Below are 18639 nucleotides of genomic sequence, written 5' to 3'. Positions count from 1 at the left end.
ATTCAGATAAAACGCTCCCTGCTTCATGCCTTAATCTCCCTCAAATTAAACCAAAACAGTTCTCGTAAAGATACAAGGATACTTCTGAGAACTTGGCTGGTTGGTTGGTTTGTTGAAAAATCCTGCTCTCAGCAATATTCCAGATACTGTGGACCATTTTCAGAATTATTAGCCATTTTCTAAATTTAGAATGGGCCACTGCCCTTGTATCAACAGTAAACTTCCAAATTTTAATGGACATTTTTCATTCTAATGTGTAAAATGGCCAATGGCCCCTACCTTTCCCAATCCCTGGCCGTCTGCAAGTAATCGAGTCTGGACGAGACAATCCAGTGATCAACAGCATGAGCAACCATCGATGCAATTGGGTGAAAGTGAGATGTGTCAACTAAATCAGTGAGCCTGACCCAACCCCTTTCCTCACCTCCCACAACACAGCATGTGTTACTGAGATCAACTAAATCAGTGAGCCTGACTCAACCCCTTTCCTCACCTCCCACAACACAGCATGTGTTCCTGAGGATCAACTAAATCAGTGAGCCTGACCCAACCCCTTTCCTCACCTCCCACAACACAGCATGTGTTCCTGAAGATCAACTAAATCAGTGAGCCTGACCCAACCCCTTTCCTCACCTCCCCCACAACACAGCATGTGTTCCTGAAGATCAACTAAATCAGTGAGTCTGACCCAACCCCTTTCCTCACCTCCTACAACACAGCATGTGTTACTGAAGTAACTAATCCAGTTCTAATCTGAATCTTCAATTGTATGATGACAGTTTTATGTTTACCATGTTTTTGAAAATATTAACCTTCTAATCTGCAGTGAAATTATCTCAAACTAAAATACAGGTTTTTCTACAGAATTGTGCAAACCAGTATGAGAAGTTTTGCAAACAGTGACAGAGAAGCAGAATCACTTTTCTCACCAATATATTGGTAAACATTTTAAGACCCTAGTTGACTGTCTTCAAATCAAATTTTAAAATGTAAATGGTAAAATGTATACTGGATCCTTTCAGCCAATCACACACGGCATAGACATCATATATTTTACAAAAAACAAGGACAATTTCATTTTCCCTTAAAAGATCTTAATGTCTGAGTCAACTAAAGAGAAAGTATCAACAACAAAAAATGTTCATCTGCAAAAAGATAAGTTATTTTTGATTTAGCACAAATACACATTAATTTTATTATATACCCAAATGAATTCCATTTAATATACAATATTCTTTTCAACATATCTTCAATTATTTTCAATTTTAAATTTTGAAAATTATTAGCTTAGAAGTATTTGTCTTGACAAAGTCTGGATATGAATGACAAACAAAATGCAATGTTCAACAAATGAAGGAAGACCATGCCTGTATAAGACCTACAGGTAATCACGTTAATTAGATACTGCCCTATGACTTTTTCATGGATCTGTCACCTGTATCACATTGCTCCCTCGTCAAACAGACAGGTGAGTAATTAACTCATGTTCATTTCAGTAGGCAGTGCTCTACTGCACATCGACAGACAACAGATGAAGCTCAGTCTGCAACTTACAACCGACATATCGAAATCAACGACCATGACCATGACGAACAAACCTTTTAATGCAGTTATTCATCTAATCATCTGCTCTTTTTAAAGAGGCATTGATTCAGAACATATAATCCCTATTACCTCGTTATGCTCAAACAAAATATGACACAACCTAATCTAAATCTATCTTAACATTATTTCAATCACATATCAAACATTTTGAGAAAGTAGTCAAATGTCAATTGAAAACAAGGAAGTTTACTGATTAATATCACAATGTAAAAACAAGGAAAATCAAACCCTGTCACCAAACAGATTGTTAATTCAGATGTACTTGACATGTACATTTTTATCTATTCTACGTATTGTTTTAATAATAGCTGCATAGAACATGTAGAGAGGATGATACACAAGTATTTACAGAATGCAATGTTAATTGTTATATCAGAATAGGATATATCATGATAGATCAGAGGTAGGTGAATGAATATCAATACATAAGAGAATATCATAATAAAGTATATATATATGTATGACGTATATTTATGATACACTGAAGACAATACATCATATCACAGACAAACAGGTCTCATATCTTTATGGTATATCTGGTATAAGTAATGTTACACTGGCATCGCTGCAAAAGTGCGTTATCAACAAATGAATGTTCATCAAACAATATCCCACTAAGATTACAGACACAATTACCCAAAGGTGTCACCAATGCTTCACAGTTTTGTATACACTATGTTCATCCATTTTGGAATAACATCAAGTATACGTCCATGCCATGATGATGTAAAATAATGTCTTGTGTTTTTGTCAATGGCGACTTTTATTCATTTTCTTTCAGTATTCCACAGGGAGACCTAACCATATATTTAGGTCCCATATACTGAATTACATGAAATAAGGAATACATGGTGTATTTCACATGTATGTATGATGTTACGTGTTATATATCACAGCACATCATGTGACCACACACAGGCTCACCCCAGCAAAATGTTGAACTGCATCAGATTTTGAATCTGGATATTCCTGCGAATTGTGAACAAAGGTAGTATTTCTTAGAGAAGAAATATTGAAAATATTGATCAGTCAACAAAACATATCACGAGCACAAAAGTTTTGTTTTCTGCTCCGTCTGAAAGTAAATTAAGAGTATATGGTTACAAATAACTATGACCATATATGGTCATATAAACAAAAGTCATAACTTACCATGCTTCCTGTTGAAGATTAAATTCAACGTTTGCTTAACATGTATAATTGGGCTGTAGATGCCACTCTCGGTTACAATAAAATAAAACAAGTACTCTTTCAGTTACTTAACACTAGCAATACAAAACATTCAATTATTTTCATTCACTAGATATAAACAGCAAATAATTAATATAGAAACACCCTTTCAAAATTGCTTAAATAAATCTTGCATATGCAACAAAATAAATTATTAAACATGTTTGGTTACCATGGCTACATAACCACATGACACATGAATTTTGTGGGTCATTAACATATTAATAACTATGAGGAACATTGTGGATACAGAAAAGTTTTCAGATGAGAAACTGTCAAGATTTCATGCAAATGATAAAAGGGTTTTATTAAAATCTAACAGAGGATCTATGAGACTTATACAGTAAAACTTTAAATAAAGTCTGAGGATGTTCATAAGCATACCATTGGCCTTCTCATTCGATAAAGAACCTTAAAACAGAACAAAAATAAGCATACATATTGAAAGCATGTGATAACTTCTAATTTCTTATTTCAGTTACGATAATTCCGTTCAAATGAACACCATTCACACAAGTAATGAAAATATAAGCAAGTGCTGATGACTTATTTTGAAATCAGTCCTGTACATTGAAATAGAAAACCTATCTTGATCATTTTTGCTGCTAACATAAAGTGTTTTATCATATGTCATGCTAGTTTACACTTTCAACTATCTTGTTCAAACATGTTTTCAGATTTGCACCAAAACATTATAACCTCCACAACCTTTGGTATGTTAGCTCCATGCACCTCGGTCAAGATAACACAAAACACGGCCTTATATCTTAATTAAATATTTACTCTGGATTGCAGGAGATTTCCTATTATGAGTGAATGAATTTTGTTTTTTGCTGCTCTTAGCAGTATTCCTTCAATACAAGGTTTGGGGACACCAAAAATGGGTTTCACACCGTGACCACGAAGGTTATTGAACGCGGGTCTTCAGCGTGACCAGCAAACTCTAAAAGCGCCATGCTATGCCACCATTCCTATTACGAACATTCCCCCCTGTAACGCATCAATGTGGCAAGGACAACGAGTAAAGCCTGTCTGACTTTACTTTGTTCCTTAAGTATATACAGACATGATGGGATTGTATACATACAATCATTACGACTGTAAGTTGGGGTCTGATAGAAGAGATATTTTACAGAGGGTAGTAGAACTTCCAGCCAAAAAGTATAAATTTGAAAAGTAAAAGAATGACAAGTAACTCTTGATTTTAAATAGCACATGTACACCCACAAAATATTAAGACGGTTGGGAAAATTTTGAGTGGCAGGATTGGAGGAAGACATGATAGCAATTTAATTTGGCATAATTACTTGTATTCAAAAGATTGTAAGTTCAATGTTCATCAGAATTTAATTACAGTGTTTGGAATATTTTATTTGTGCTGATCACACATTACATGAGTTTGTGTATTTTTCTGTATCTTTAACTTAGTTCTGATTTCTTCCACATTCAAATTTTTAAGTCAGCATATGTGTAACACAAATTTTACAAAATATATTAGTCTGTCTTACAGTCCCTGAACCAGTTCATATTCCCTACTACCAAGCAATCTCTGCAATGCTAGAGCCTTAAATGCAGCGAATCCAGATGTCCTCAGGTTCACAAATCTCTGGTCTACCTGGGGTTCACTTTCAATTTACATGGGTTAGTTTGTTATTGTCAAATTTATATACATACAGAAACGAATATTTAGTCTAATATCGTATGGCCTAGGGCCACTTTGAATTCAGTACAATGTGAAAATGACACAACCTCAAGATTGAAAAGTTCTGACTATAATACCAAGGCCGGGTTTATGTCGGTTTTACTCTCAAACTTCCACACAACACATGAAAACAGCAGGAGTGGAAGTGTTCAAGTATGCAGGGAACTTGCATCCATCAACAGCTATTGTGTCGTATTTCAAAGTAAAACATCAATGTCATCGGGAACAATACATTCATGCTGTCCCAGAGAGTTTGACTTAGCAACCACCACCGTAAACACACTCCATTCAGCCTTTGTCTTTTTGGCACTATGTTACTTTGATCCACCTGAATATTTGGCCGAGGCCAAGATAACAAGCAAATAATGTTGTATATACTATTGTTGAGATTTGATGTAGTGTCCTTGTTTTCTTATTTAATGTGAAGTATACGACTTTATTATGTTTATTGATAACATTAGCTTATTTAATGCATAGAGTATTATATTTAGTCTATACAGCAATATACAATAAACAAGATGTTGTTAGCCATACTTGTAAGCTTCGTTATTAACTCACGACCTAGAATGCTGATAAAACAATTAGTATTTAATGTGGTTGAGATTTGATGAAGCGTGTCTTTATTTTTCATCCCCAAACAGACAAAAATACAAAATAATAATAATAACAATAATGTAAAAAAGTTGAAAGTAATCATTCAGTTAAATCAGTATGAGCTAATGGTTCATGCATTTAGTTAATTCAAGTCAGGTGCTTTATATTACCAACTAGTTAAGTGGTGACAGATTTAAAACACTAATGGTTAAAAAACTGAATTTCCATCACAATGGCAATAAATCAGCCTCAGCTTTAAGATTTGAATGTGATGTTGGCAAGGCGACTGTTGCTAAGTGTTCGCTTATGTGCCTTTAACACCCTTCCAACTTTAAACAAAACTGTGTTCACACACTGTATCAGGTCAGAGAATCAAACTGAAGACATAGGCATTAAAAGCTAACACTTGTACCATTAGACTTGCCCTGTTGCAGAGAGAAAGTGAAGTGTATTGTAACTCGTCTCTACGACAACCCTTCACGTACACACTTGACACAGCTTAATACCCCTACATGACACAACCCTGCTTCTTGGCTATGTGCACACTGTCTGCCTTTGTACAGACCAGATAAGCACAATCAATACTTTCATAACTCTTCAAACACCTACACTGAAAGGTATTGTAAGTGTAGCAATGCCTCTAAGCAATGAAACTACAAAGAAACTGAAAGGGGGATTACACTGGTACAAAATGGCAGTCCCAAATCTGGGAAGTGGAATTCACGCATTACACCACTTTCAATGCTCATATTTTCTTCATTAGACTGATATTCAACAGTTACCCTGACAACATTATAGGTCTAAATTGTTCTGTTTGATTTTTGGATTTTTTTTTTAAATGAGTAGATAACCTACAAGAAACTTTGAAAGTACAACAGATCTATCATGCCTGTGCTTGTGAGTGAGTGAGTGAGTGAGAGAGTTTAGTTTGTCACTCAGCAATATTCAAGCTGTATGGTGGTGGTCTGTAAATAATCGAGTCTGGAACAGACAATCCAGTGATCAATAGCACAAGCATCAATCTGCACAACTGGGAGCCAATGACATGTGTCAACCAAGTCAGCGAGCCTCACCACCCAATCATGTTAGTCGCCTCTTAAGAGTTGACTTTTATGGCAAACATGGGTTGCTGAAGGCCTGTTCTACTCTGGACCTTTATGGCTCTGCTCACAATATAACCCAATCAATTTTGAATTCTGCAGCAGAATTTATATGAGTGAGTTTAGTTTGAAGCATTTGTCAGCATCATTCAAGCAACATCACGGCTGGAAACATCAGAAATGAGCTTCAAACACTGTGAGGAATCAAACCCAGATCTTTGGCGTTACAAGCAAACACTTTAACCACTAGCCTACCCTACCACGGTTAACATTACTGGCATAGTATAGGATATATACACTGTTTAAAAGCTACAAAAGCTATGGCATTGGATCATTGGTATTCCTAATGGTTAGGATCTGTTCCACTGAAAGGAAACATGTTTCAGAAAGCTTCCTCAACAATTTAACTGAAGAATCAGTTAGCTGTAGGAATACTTAGATGTACAAGGAATAACAAATAGCAATACTGGCAATAAGCATTGAAAGAATAACAATCATTGCAAGTGATTTTTTAATTTGAATCTAAAAACAATAACACATTATGAAATTAGCAAAAATGACAGAATTCTCAATGTCTTGTTAAATACCAGTTTGTAGTGACACCACAGAGTACATTTACATATGTTACCATGGCAATTATAATAGCTCTGACACAACAACTGCATGACATTGTCTCATAACACTGGGTAAATAATCACCTGTCCTGACAGAGTCAGTACAACCATGTGTTTATTTCACCTCTGACAATGGTACATTGTACTGGGGTCATTACATTGCCCAAATGGGCACTGGAATGGCGTGACATGGATATCTTTAACAACTTAATGGAGAATACAACTCTGGAGTATATACTGAAATAATCATGTGTAGTATGATACAGGAAAATGTTGTAAAGTCATTATTACTGTTTCTTGAGGTGCAGAATGTCCTTTGCATCTGTAGTATGCGCTGTTTATGCTGTGTTTTTTTTCAAATCTACTCTACACAAATCTTGTCCATACAAATCTTAAAGTGAGCTGTGGTGTATTAGTCAGTTTTTATCAAGAGTGAGTGAGTGAGTGAGTTTAGTTTCACGCCACACTCAGCAATATTCCACCTATATGACGGCAGTCTGTAAATAATCGAGTCTGGACCAGACAATTCAGTGACCAACAGCATGAGCATCAATCTGCACAACAGGGAACCAATGACATGGGTCAAACAAGTCAGCGAGCCTGACCACTCAATCCTGTCAGTCGCCTCTTATGACCAGCAAAGTCGCCTTTTATGGTCCTTATCAAGCGCATGAAATGTGTCTTTAACTGCAATGAAGTCCTAGCCTTTTTACTAACTGTACTTGAGCTGTGTCATCTTTACATTGTCCTTATTATCAGGGAAGATAGCCGAGTTGAGAGCCAGCATTGCTATTTTTTTTAGGTTTATATCTACCTGCTAGTACATCTTGAGTTAGGACTAGTCCAAACATCACTGAGCATTTTTAATAAATCACTTTTCCCATGCAACATTTTTAAACAGACATGCTAAAGTGTACGAGCTAGTTATCATTTATTTTCAGGTGTTCACAATTATATGTTTGATCAGGTCAATTTCTTCTTCACCATAACTGAATCTGGCCCAAAGTTTGCTTATGTGGCTTCATTCATATTCTACTGACTCTAAAGCAATAAGTAATTAACCTCATAAACAAAGAACAATAACAGAAAAAAAGTAATTCAGTCCTTACCAAAGTCTTTCAGATCATGTGTACAGGATTTCTCAAGCTACAATTTTACAAAACTACCTACTTTCATAAATATCCTCCTCTCTTTACCAACGAACACATAAACGATGGCCACAAAATGTAAATGAGACAAGCTCTCAATGAAATATTGTAAATGATACTTGTTTGGATATATGAATATGTAAATTCCAAATGCCATGGCAACAATAACAAATTGACTACTAAAATAACAAATAAAACTATTTTTAACTTCGCACAAACATAAAAAAGAGAACAATTTTCATTTGTCTTGTTAGATAGTAAAGGCAATTATTCACACACCAAAATTATGCAATTAAAAATGTATTACAAAACAAACATATTATTTGTGTTGGTGCTCAAATACTAAACATTTTTAATGTTTAAGTCTAATGTTCATTTAATGCACTAATGACTGTAAGATAAAGCTATGTTTTCTTACTACTGATAATAATCTACAGACACAAGTTTATATACAAAAGTACTTACTGTATTTGAGTTTTCAAGATGAAATTCGTATGGAGTGCCATTGTAACCAAATCTGATAATATCGCCTGTCTGTACCCGCACTGTGGCATTCTGTATCCGACAGTCATTCACGTATGTACCCTGGGCTGTGTTTAAATCCTGGATTACCCAGCATTCCTCCTGTTCGTGAAATTCTATAACAGCGTGCTGTGCGTCCACGCCTGGCATCTGCGGATATCAGAATGTCGAGTCAGAGGAGGCAATAACGGTTGGAATCAGAGTGAAGGTTGCCACTGTGTACTTCAATCACAACATATTTAATTGTAAGCAAAAACACAAACACTGTTGCATGGAGTGAGTGAGTGAGTGAGTATTCCAGCAACATCATGGCTAAGGACACCAGAAATTGGCTGCCCACTTTGTACCCAGGTGGGGAATCAAACCTGAGTTTTTGACATGATGAGCAAATGCTTTAACCACTAGGCTACCCCAACGTCATTGCACAGGGCTTAGAAGAAGACCCAAGGTATCAGCAGAAACCTGTGTCCTGTGATGATAATTGTATAGACTGACATAAAACAACATTATACCTTCACTGTTGACTATTTGGTGCCAGGTGTAAAATATAATTGAAAGTTTTTGCTTACGATGACAAAAATACAATAATATTTGAAAAATAAGAGCCAAACTAGCAACATTCCATGTTTTTCAAATCACACACATATACATACATAACTAAATAATATTTTGTTCAAATTTATATCATACGTCTGGAAAATACAATGCTTCCAATTGATCTTGAATAATCAGATAATGTCACAAACTGTCTTTAAGTGACATGAAAATAACAAAAGAGACTTTGTAGAAAAATGTATTACTAATATCTGGGCAATGATCTGTACAGACAACAGGATTATGAAAACAATGCAATCATATATGAAACAATTTCACTCTGGGGTAGAAACAAAACATTGTTTTGACAGATGGAAAATTAACACAAAATACCCTAAATATGAGCAGTACCATAATATCCTCATTGATGATGTTGATTTAATTTAAATTAATGGAATGTGATATTCAAATCAGCAGAAGATTTCAATACTAAATATGTATATAATGTGCTGTGTGCATTAAGTATCAGGTGATTAAAGTGTCATAGAAATTGTTTGACACTGATGACATTGTTGAAACTTAATCAACAAAGTGTCAATGAATCAGCAACTGTTAAAGTACATCATATCTGTTTTACCTAAAAAAAAACTCTCTCCACCCTTCAGGTTTATGTTTGTTTACCGGGTCACTATGATCAATTTCACATATCAAAGCCGCACAGCTGTGTCTGTTAGACACATTAGTTAAATATTATGTCATCAACAATTACGACCCATGCATGAAATAATGTTTGAACTCTTTGTCAATCTTTGGTCATGAGCAGTCAAAATCGTATCTATCTATCACACATTGTTGTGTGAACGGTACATAATGATGAATTTGCCAGACAAGTTGTACATGTTTACACAAGAATGTGTCAATTATACACGAATCATTTACACACTGTGACATCTTGTATCCATGATGAACACACCTGGATTATAATATCACATCCTTCTCTTCCTATAGTTGTCACTTTAGGTCCCATCGGACATAACATGCCCTCGCCTCCTTTTAAAAACGCTTTCATTTTCGGCAAGTTCCCTCACAGCAATGCCGATACTTGTGATCCCTTGAAGTTGAGGGCGTGTATATTTAGCAGGTGCCCGCGCGGTGCAGTGATTCCAGGCCAGCTAGATTGCGGTTTAGCTTCCTTCTTTCCGCTGATTAATTATCTATTGTTTTGTCCGACCCATCCTTTATAATTCATCGCCTCCCAGCGTCCATTTATTTAGAAGATATATCTCCCTCCATCAAGTTGAGGTCAACACGCATGTCATTCATTGCCATCGTGACAACCAAACAGTTTTACTCTCGAACCTAGAAACTGTAAACAGTTATGCATGGAGACGTATTTTTTTTGTCGTAGAAAATAGGTCTCACAAAACAAAGTTATAACTAATATATGCTGGGTTTAGTGATATAGAGAGCCTTGTTAATCTGGTGTGTATGAAATAAATTTCCTTAATGTTTTGTAAAACTAAAGCACTATGGTTTGAGACTATTTATGCAAATATACTCGCGTACAACGAGACCGACATTTAGATACTACATGCCAAACGATCGATTTCAGTCTAGAGCTTTTCTTGTAAAACAAATTGCACATAATTAATACTTACGTTATGCATTTAATGCATTTAAAAGTTTTACTTAAGAAATAACTTATATTAGAAATGCCAAAACTTTTAAAAGAAGTTCCAACTCAAAAAGTGTCTTGAGCAGTTATGTTTTCACTTTTCAGCAATGATGATAACGAATAATGATGATGATATTAAATAATGATATTTTCACCATATGTGATATGCCATAATTGTTACTAAATAGTGTAGCATGTATTCTTGTTGGTACTTTGGAAAAAAATCATTTATATTTATTAATTTATATTTAATGTTATTTTATTATATAACCCGAGTGACTTGATTTAATCCTTTTAGTCATCCTTTTGTTGTACCTCGTTCATGAAGTATTTATGGTGTTAAATGCCCTGATTATTTTTAACACATCTTATATTAGGTATTACACTCTCTCAGCAAAGTACAGATTCTAGTATATTTATTGAAGATTCAAGCCCACTCTCTTGATCATTTTGTCTTCATGGCTGTCATCTACATAGAAACTGAATCAGTTGATTCACATTACTATTAGCACCAGTCTCCCAGATGCTCAGTGACATTTTTTGGAAAAAGATTGCAATTTTAATTAAATGCTGATATAGTCAATTTGTACATGGGAGTTATTTTTAGAATTTCATTCTTTGTTTCATCCCATTTTTAATATGAAATAGACGTTTGATTGGCATTTTAGAAGATGCTATATGAAGAACATAGAGAATTTTTTGGGTTACATCCACGTAATATTCATATTGATATTTTACTTAGTAATTCTAATTACGGTATTTTCCCAGAATAAAACAAGAGGATGTAACCCAGAAAAATCTATATGTTGATTTGTAATGTGTTGTGTTTCTACCATCTGAAGTCCGATTCTTCAACGTCAATATATATGTAGTTGCTAAGAAAATCAGCTTCGCATCACATACGCTACAAAACAGCGGCACTTCCGGTTTACAGAAACGCGATTAAAGGACCGAAAACGTCATATATAGACGTCAATTGCAACTTCAAAAAGATGCCGTCAGCTATTGTACTGTTGGCCGCAGGAGCGGAAGAGATGGAGACGGTCATCACAGTGGATGTCTTGCGCAGGGGCGGGGTAATATTGGCTGTCATTATGTGTGTCCTTGTTAAATGTAGTGTAACGCTACTTGAACGTTAAATTTGGTCTGAAATAGTGCAGCCAGTTAAACGTTTAGCTGGCTGAAGTAGAGGTGAAACTGAGATACAGAGATGTATGGAAATGTGACTAGTAACGAGATCTTGTAAGGTAGTATGTAAAACAGGCAGGCGAAACATTAATGGCGGCTTTGGAGTAAACAATTAGGATTTTTTAGTTCAGCTAGCTAAACGTCGTGTTCCTGCCAAGACATACACGACGTTTAGCTTGCTGAACTAAGGATTTTTATGCATTTGATTATGAGGCAGATATTGCCTTAATGATTCACGAGTTAAAATAAATCTTTCGTTGATTTTTTACTGTTCATGGATTTTCCCACATTGTCTTGCTATAATGGGAATCTTAATGGCCGATTGAAAACATATGAGGATCTGAAACGTATGACGTTGCGATACGAAATGCTGAAAGCATAAATGTGTAAGGTGATACTGCCAGTTTGAATATTTGATGCATAGAAAAAGAGACAATCAGAACACAGGTTACCAAACAGCGAAGTAATCATTCACACATACTGTTTAAACTCTTACCTCGAAAACATTTGCACTCAAATGGTTCCTCCTGAGTGAGCAAATAGTGAAAATAGTGTTTCTTATTCCAGGATATCATCTTGCAGAAATATGAGCCAATAGTGACCATGTCATCTGTAACCCACAAGCGTATATACATTGCATTTCAAATGTCTGTGTTTTATACAGATATTCGATCATTTGTTGAGTTACAGGATAAGAAAATCCCAAAACTCTCAACACGGATGTTCAAAATGAATTCTGAAATAATTTAAAAGATTAAACGAGTCCCATTGAAATCTGTTTAACCATCTCACTTTTGATTGGACGGTCATAGGTCGCTTAAAGGTTAGTTGACTTGACCTTCTACTAGGGTTTGTTAGACTCTGTGTTGCAGCATAACAAATAAGAACAAGCCTGGTTTACTTGGACAGGTGTCTTTATCTAACAGAACAAATTGTGTGATCTCGTATTTCATGAAGTGTACCCAATTCTGAGAGAGTGTTTAGCATGGGACAAGTCATTCTCTCCCTTTTTTCAGATTGACGTGACATTGGCTGGACTTAATGGCACTGACCCTGTGTTATGTAGTCGTCAGGTCAATGTTGTGCCAGACAAGAGTCTTGATGATGCCTTGAAGTCGACACCATATGATGTCGTAATTTTGCCAGGAGGTGGTACAGGTGCCAAGAATCTTCGCGAGGTAAACTTTGTTTGAGGTTTGTGTTACAATAGTCCCTGGTAGCTAGTGGGTTGGGGCGGTGGGGTAGTCTAATGGTTAAAGCATTTGCTCATCATGCTGAAGAATAGGGTTCGATTCCCTAGTCAGTTGGATTGCAGTTTGCATGTGTACAATGTGTGAAACCCATTTCTGTGGTGTCCCGGGACATGATATTGCTGGAATATTGTTAAAAGCAGCATAAAACCTCTCTACCTCTCTTTCTCTCTCTGTATCTATACCCGTGAAGGTCCCGGGGTAGAATAGGCCTTCAGCAACCCATGTTTGCCATAAAAGGCGATTCAGCTTGTCGTAAGAGGCAACTAACGGGATCGGGTGGTCAGACTCGCCGACTTGGTTGACGCATGTCATCGGTTCCCAATTGCGCAGATCGATGCTCATGTTGTTGATCACTGGATTGTCTGGTCCAGACTCGATTATTTACAGACCGCCGCCATATAGCTGTAATATTGCTGAGTGCGGCGTAAAACTAAACTCACTCACTCACTCACTCTGTATCTATGTATCTATCTATCTATCTATCTATCTATCTATCTATCTATCTATCATGGATTGGATTGGGTGGTTTGGCTCCGTGAGTTGCCTGATAATATCAGTCACTGGATTGTCTAGTCCAGACTGATTTATGTACAGATTTGTGGAAAATTGAACATTGTGATGTTCATCAACAAATGGACAAAGAAACATCTGCATGTATTTAGCATTTAAGTGACAAGGTTAATACCCATGTATAGAGTTTAGTATCTGTGTAGTGAATCTAACATCTACAGAGTGAGTATTATAACCATTTGGTGAATTTTCCACCTGTCTAGCAAGTTTAACATCTATCTAGCAAGTATTAAAATGACTTGGTGAGTGAAAGATCTTTGTGTTTGCCAGTCTGAAGCTGTAGGGAAACTGCTCAGGGAACAGGAAGGACGAGATGCACTGGTGGCAGCTGTATGTGCAGGTATGTGTAGCTTAAACATGTACAGCTGTATGTGCAGGTACGTGTATCTTAAGGATAATCAGCTGTATGTGCAGGTATGTGTAGCTTAGAGATGTACAGGTGTATGTGCAGGTATGTGTCCCTTAAACAAGTAGAGAACCATGAAGGTCCGAGGTAGAATAGGCTTTCAACAACCCATGATTGACATAAAAGGTGACTATGCTTGTCATAGGAGGCTACTAACGGGATCGGGTGGTCAGACTCGCTGACTTGGTTGACATGTCATCGGTTCCCAATTGCGAAGATCGATGCTTATGTTGTTGATCACTAGATTGTCTGTTCCAGACTCGGTTATTTACAGACCACCGCCATATAGCTGGAATACTGCTGAGCGCGGCATAAAATTAAACTTACTCACTCACTAAACAAGTATGGCTGTATTTGCAGGTATGTGTAGCTTGAAGATGTACAGCTGTAATTGCAGGTATGTGTAGCTTAAACATGTACAGCTGTAATTGCAGGTACAGTCAAACCCCGTTGTGTCGAACTCGTTGGGTCCAAGCGGAAAGTTCGACTTATCCGAGTGTTCGACACATCCGTCAGCATTGAAAAGACCAAGAACCAACACGACCACGTTGCTTAACACATCGTTATTTTGCAGTAGGATACACATATGAACAATATATCTTTGCAATAAACGTTTACGGCAGTATTGATCTTTAAATTACAACATATACAAATGTAAATCAATTCAATCACTTTATTCGTCATGGCAAATAAATATACATACAAAAAGATAAGAACAAGAATAATTTAACAAACTCACAAGCGATCCCATTTAGTTGACAGCACTAATTCATTTTCAGTCAGTATAAAAAGTTGTATAGTTCATACAAACAGAATCGGAATGTACATACGTGTACATGTGGGGAATTTATCTATGACAGCCTCGTATTTTGTCTCTATTGTCTTAACAGATAATTTTCGCTTTTTAGGTGTAACATGCGATCCAGTTATCCCCCCGGGCTGATCGGGTCCTTCGCTGAATTGCCCTGCCATGTTACTAACCGTACTGGTTAAAAATATTGATCCTACACCTTAAATACTAAACCAAAAACAAAACATCAATTTAGATAATCCAACTCCGTTTTCCTCACTTCTCATTTTGTATTTTCAAGGAAATCACATGACCGCTAACATAGACTGTCACATGACAACAACATGCGCCATTGTTTGTTTAGAGATATCCTGTCGGTCCGTGATCAACGTGTCACTGGTAACAACTTAATTATGGTTAATTGTTTGAGTAAAATTCAGTTGGTAAGTGTGCTAACAATGTGTGTATAGATGCGTAGTTAAACATGTCACTTGATTGTTGAGTCCGTTAATCGTTACTTTTGATCTTTAGGTAGCACGTTTATGAGGATGACTTCCGATTGCGCGACTGAAGTTTTCAGTTGCAACAACCAGCTTTGACAGTTCGAGACAAAAGGGTAAATTTGTACTTGTTAGAGCCTTTGGGGACCCTAAAATGAGTTTGACACAACCGGGAATTCGACACATCTAGTTCGACACATCAGGGTAAAAATAATGATAAATATAAGGAAATCGGCAGGGACCGAGATGTCAGTTCGACACATCCGAGAATTCGTCTCAACCGAGTTCGAGACAAAGGGGTTCAACTGTATGTGTAGCTTAAACATGTACAGCTGTAATTTCAGCTATGTGTAGCTTAAACATGTACAGCTGTAATTGCACCTGTGTGTAGCTTAAACATGTACAGCTGTATGTGCAGGTACGTGGAGCTTAAAAATGTACAAAAACATGTTTCAAAAAGAAGTGTGTCATGAACTTTTAAGATCTCAATCACAAGCGTTTCATTATCATTTAAAACCCAACCCCATGAAGATCAGGGTTAGAATTGATGGTTTAATGTTTCTGATGTATGCGTGCTTCGCATTAACCCAACATTAATAACATTCTCTACCCCTTTATTTCATGGAGTTCACTGCCATTTCTTGCATATGTAGAGTAGCTCAGGTGAAGCTGAACAAGCAGTATATATGTATCTAAGGTTCGTGTGAGTATAGGATAACCTTCATGTAGAGTTTTTGCTTCTTTTCATCCAGGACCAACCGCGCTTAAGGTACATGGCATCGGTAAGGGGAAGACTGTCACCTCACATCCTGGAGTGGCAGACGAGTTTAAGGAAGGTGAGCTACGTACATTTAGAAATTAGTGTTTATTTTGGGCATGCACAAATGAAACAGTTATAAATGTGAGACGTTTGTCACATTCCTGTGTATAATGTATTACATTTTTATAGCTGAAACACTGTTTGAACCCATATCTAACACGCACACTCCCTGTTCTCCAGGTGACTACAAGTATTCCGAGGAACGAGTTGTCCAGGATGGCAAGCTGATCACCAGCAGAGGCCCGGGAACGTGTTTTGAGTTTGCCCTGAAGATTGTAGAGGCTCTTCAGGGAGTTGAGAAGGCTCAGTCCCTTGTCTCACCAATGTTGGTCAAACTGTAAGGTGGATGTGGAACATTTTCAATACAAACCTCTGATTTGAGTTAGGAAACAAATCGCAAGGACAGGGTGGCCATTTTGTTGAAGGGATTGTTTCGTTGTATGGCATGGCTTTAACACTGAGTGGATTTTTAAAATCCATACATAGAAAAGCTATGTCTGGAATAGTGGAATGCTGTGGTCCTTACTGAAAAAGGCTTACTTTGATTTCAGGGCAAATTTTGTTTTGATAAAGCCTGTTTATTAAGTCTGTATAAATAGTATCATCATGTTATGTTAATTTACAATGAACTGATCAAGAAACTGATCCTAAGCTTTTGCAACAATTCTGTGTGCTGTAAATTATGAAACATTGAATGTGTCTCTAAAGTGACAGTGTCAACCACCACCTGGCCAAAATTGTCATGAAACTGATACATTTTGTAGCCCTACCTGTGAAATGTGGAAAACAGTCACTTGAGATAGAATATCATGGGTGTATGAGTGATTTCTATCTGCTTGTGGAGTTGGGGAGAATGTCTTGACAAACTTTACTTCAGCTACTTCCAAATTTCTTGAAGTCAACAGTAGGCAGTTAAGATGATCCGTATTCAACTGAAATGGTTCAGTCCAGGTGTACAGTTCAGTGCTATCTTTAGAATGTAAATGACCAGTGTTGTTGACCCTGATACAGTGTACCACACCTGACAATATGTCCGTATAAAAATGTTGTATTTATCACAAACATCATTCTCTTCCCACAGAGGTTACTTGTCATATCTTCCTACGTAACCTCTGTTCTAATACGACCCTTTCATGGTGTTAGTGTTCAAGACTCGTGATTGGAGGCAATCAGATTTAGTTATGCAATCAGCGACCTTGTTTCAAAAGTGATCTTTCGCAAGATCTCGGTAATTTCCAGATGCATTGTGAAAACTAGCACCTCTTCCTGAGTGCGATACTCAAATGTTTCTTCTAGACAGAACTCAGTCATGTCGTATTTGTTTCTTCACATTGCTTGCATTTGTCAAGTTGAATCTAGGTCGATGTAATACGTGTTCTGATTGGACAGAAAAAAGGGAGATAAATCTGCTGCCATTTCTTACCGCTAGGGGATTTTATGAGAACCGCAAAATATGGCTGCATTAGAACGAGGTTCGTAGGAAGATATGACAAGTAACCTCTGTGGGAAGAGAATGCACAAACATGGGACACTCGCTCTAATTTCCTGATTTACAGAGATGCAAGCTGTTTAAAATCTTTGTTATTTGGCATACCACTCAATGATATACTCAAGTATGTTATCTACAAATCAGTTTATATATGGATTAGCATCATTAGGAAACATTTTCTGTTTGGCAACATGTCAGAAATGGTTATTATTGCAATATTTGTTTTATTTTATTTTAGTCTTCCAACTGACACTGTTTGCTTGTTTGTATTACTGATTGTGCTGTTTTGATTCCCGGTGTACATTTGTAAGTAAATGCGTATATCGTATTCATATACCTTGATGGTTTTCACTTACTGCAATGTAGTGACAAGTACTTCACCCCTGAATGTTTGTGAAAGTGATTTTTGAATTCTCATTCACTGTTTTGTACCTATGCATTATATTCCATGTTGGGTTTGTGGACAGAATAAGTCCCTTGACATACTTGGATGCCCGTCACGCTCAATAATATTCCAGCTACATGACAGAGGTCTTTAAATAAAAAAATTGAGTCTGGACCAGACAAATGCAAATAGAGATGGTAAAGCTGCTCAATTACATGCACGTGAAATAGAGAAATCAATGCATTTTAGAATATTTTCATCTCACTACCTTGTGACTGCAATAATGACATACTTGCTGGTGTGATAAGCGTTTTGCCTAAATCCATGGGGCAATAGTATAGGGTAGAGTGTGCATGTACAGAAAAAGTTCAATGGGTCTCTTATCAGTCTCCATGCTCTTCAGTCAATGCATCCATCATTTCAACAAGTCCTGATGTTTGTCACTTCTACAAGTGTTGATCCTCTTCAATGCATGCATGCATCCATCAGCATCAATGCCATGTATATCTACCCA

At 36.7% G+C, this 18639-nt stretch overlaps 2 protein-coding genes across 2 annotated transcripts in view; one reads left to right on the top strand and one right to left on the bottom strand.

Annotated features, from left to right (window-relative positions):
• Positions 1-10354, bottom strand: part of LOC137268702 (forkhead-associated domain-containing protein 1-like) — a 34580-nt gene extending 24226 nt beyond the window's left edge. The window contains exons 1-3 of the mRNA XM_067803300.1: positions 10023-10354; positions 8459-8665; positions 2530-2574 (exon numbers count right to left, since the gene is read on the bottom strand). Coding sequence (XP_067659401.1) covers positions 2530-2574; positions 8459-8665; positions 10023-10118 — 348 coding nt within the window. The 5' untranslated portion in view covers positions 10119-10354. The remainder of the gene's footprint in view (positions 1-2529; positions 2575-8458; positions 8666-10022) is intronic.
• A 1232-nt stretch (positions 10355-11586) lies between these two features.
• On the top strand, positions 11587-18314 carry LOC137267596 (Parkinson disease protein 7 homolog). The gene is made up of 5 exons (XM_067802087.1): positions 11587-11800; positions 12929-13090; positions 14006-14075; positions 16184-16267; positions 16432-18314. The coding sequence occupies exons 1-5, from the start codon at positions 11717-11719 to the stop codon at positions 16590-16592; spliced, it is 561 nt and encodes a 186-aa protein (XP_067658188.1). The 5' UTR covers positions 11587-11716; the 3' UTR covers positions 16593-18314.
• Positions 18315-18639: the final 325 nt, after the last annotated feature.

Source organism: Haliotis asinina, chromosome 16 (assembly GCF_037392515.1).
Source record: "Haliotis asinina isolate JCU_RB_2024 chromosome 16, JCU_Hal_asi_v2, whole genome shotgun sequence".
In the NCBI taxonomy this organism is placed as follows: Eukaryota; Metazoa; Mollusca; class Gastropoda; order Lepetellida; family Haliotidae; genus Haliotis; species Haliotis asinina.
This window is presented reverse-complemented; position numbering and strand designations above follow the sequence as displayed.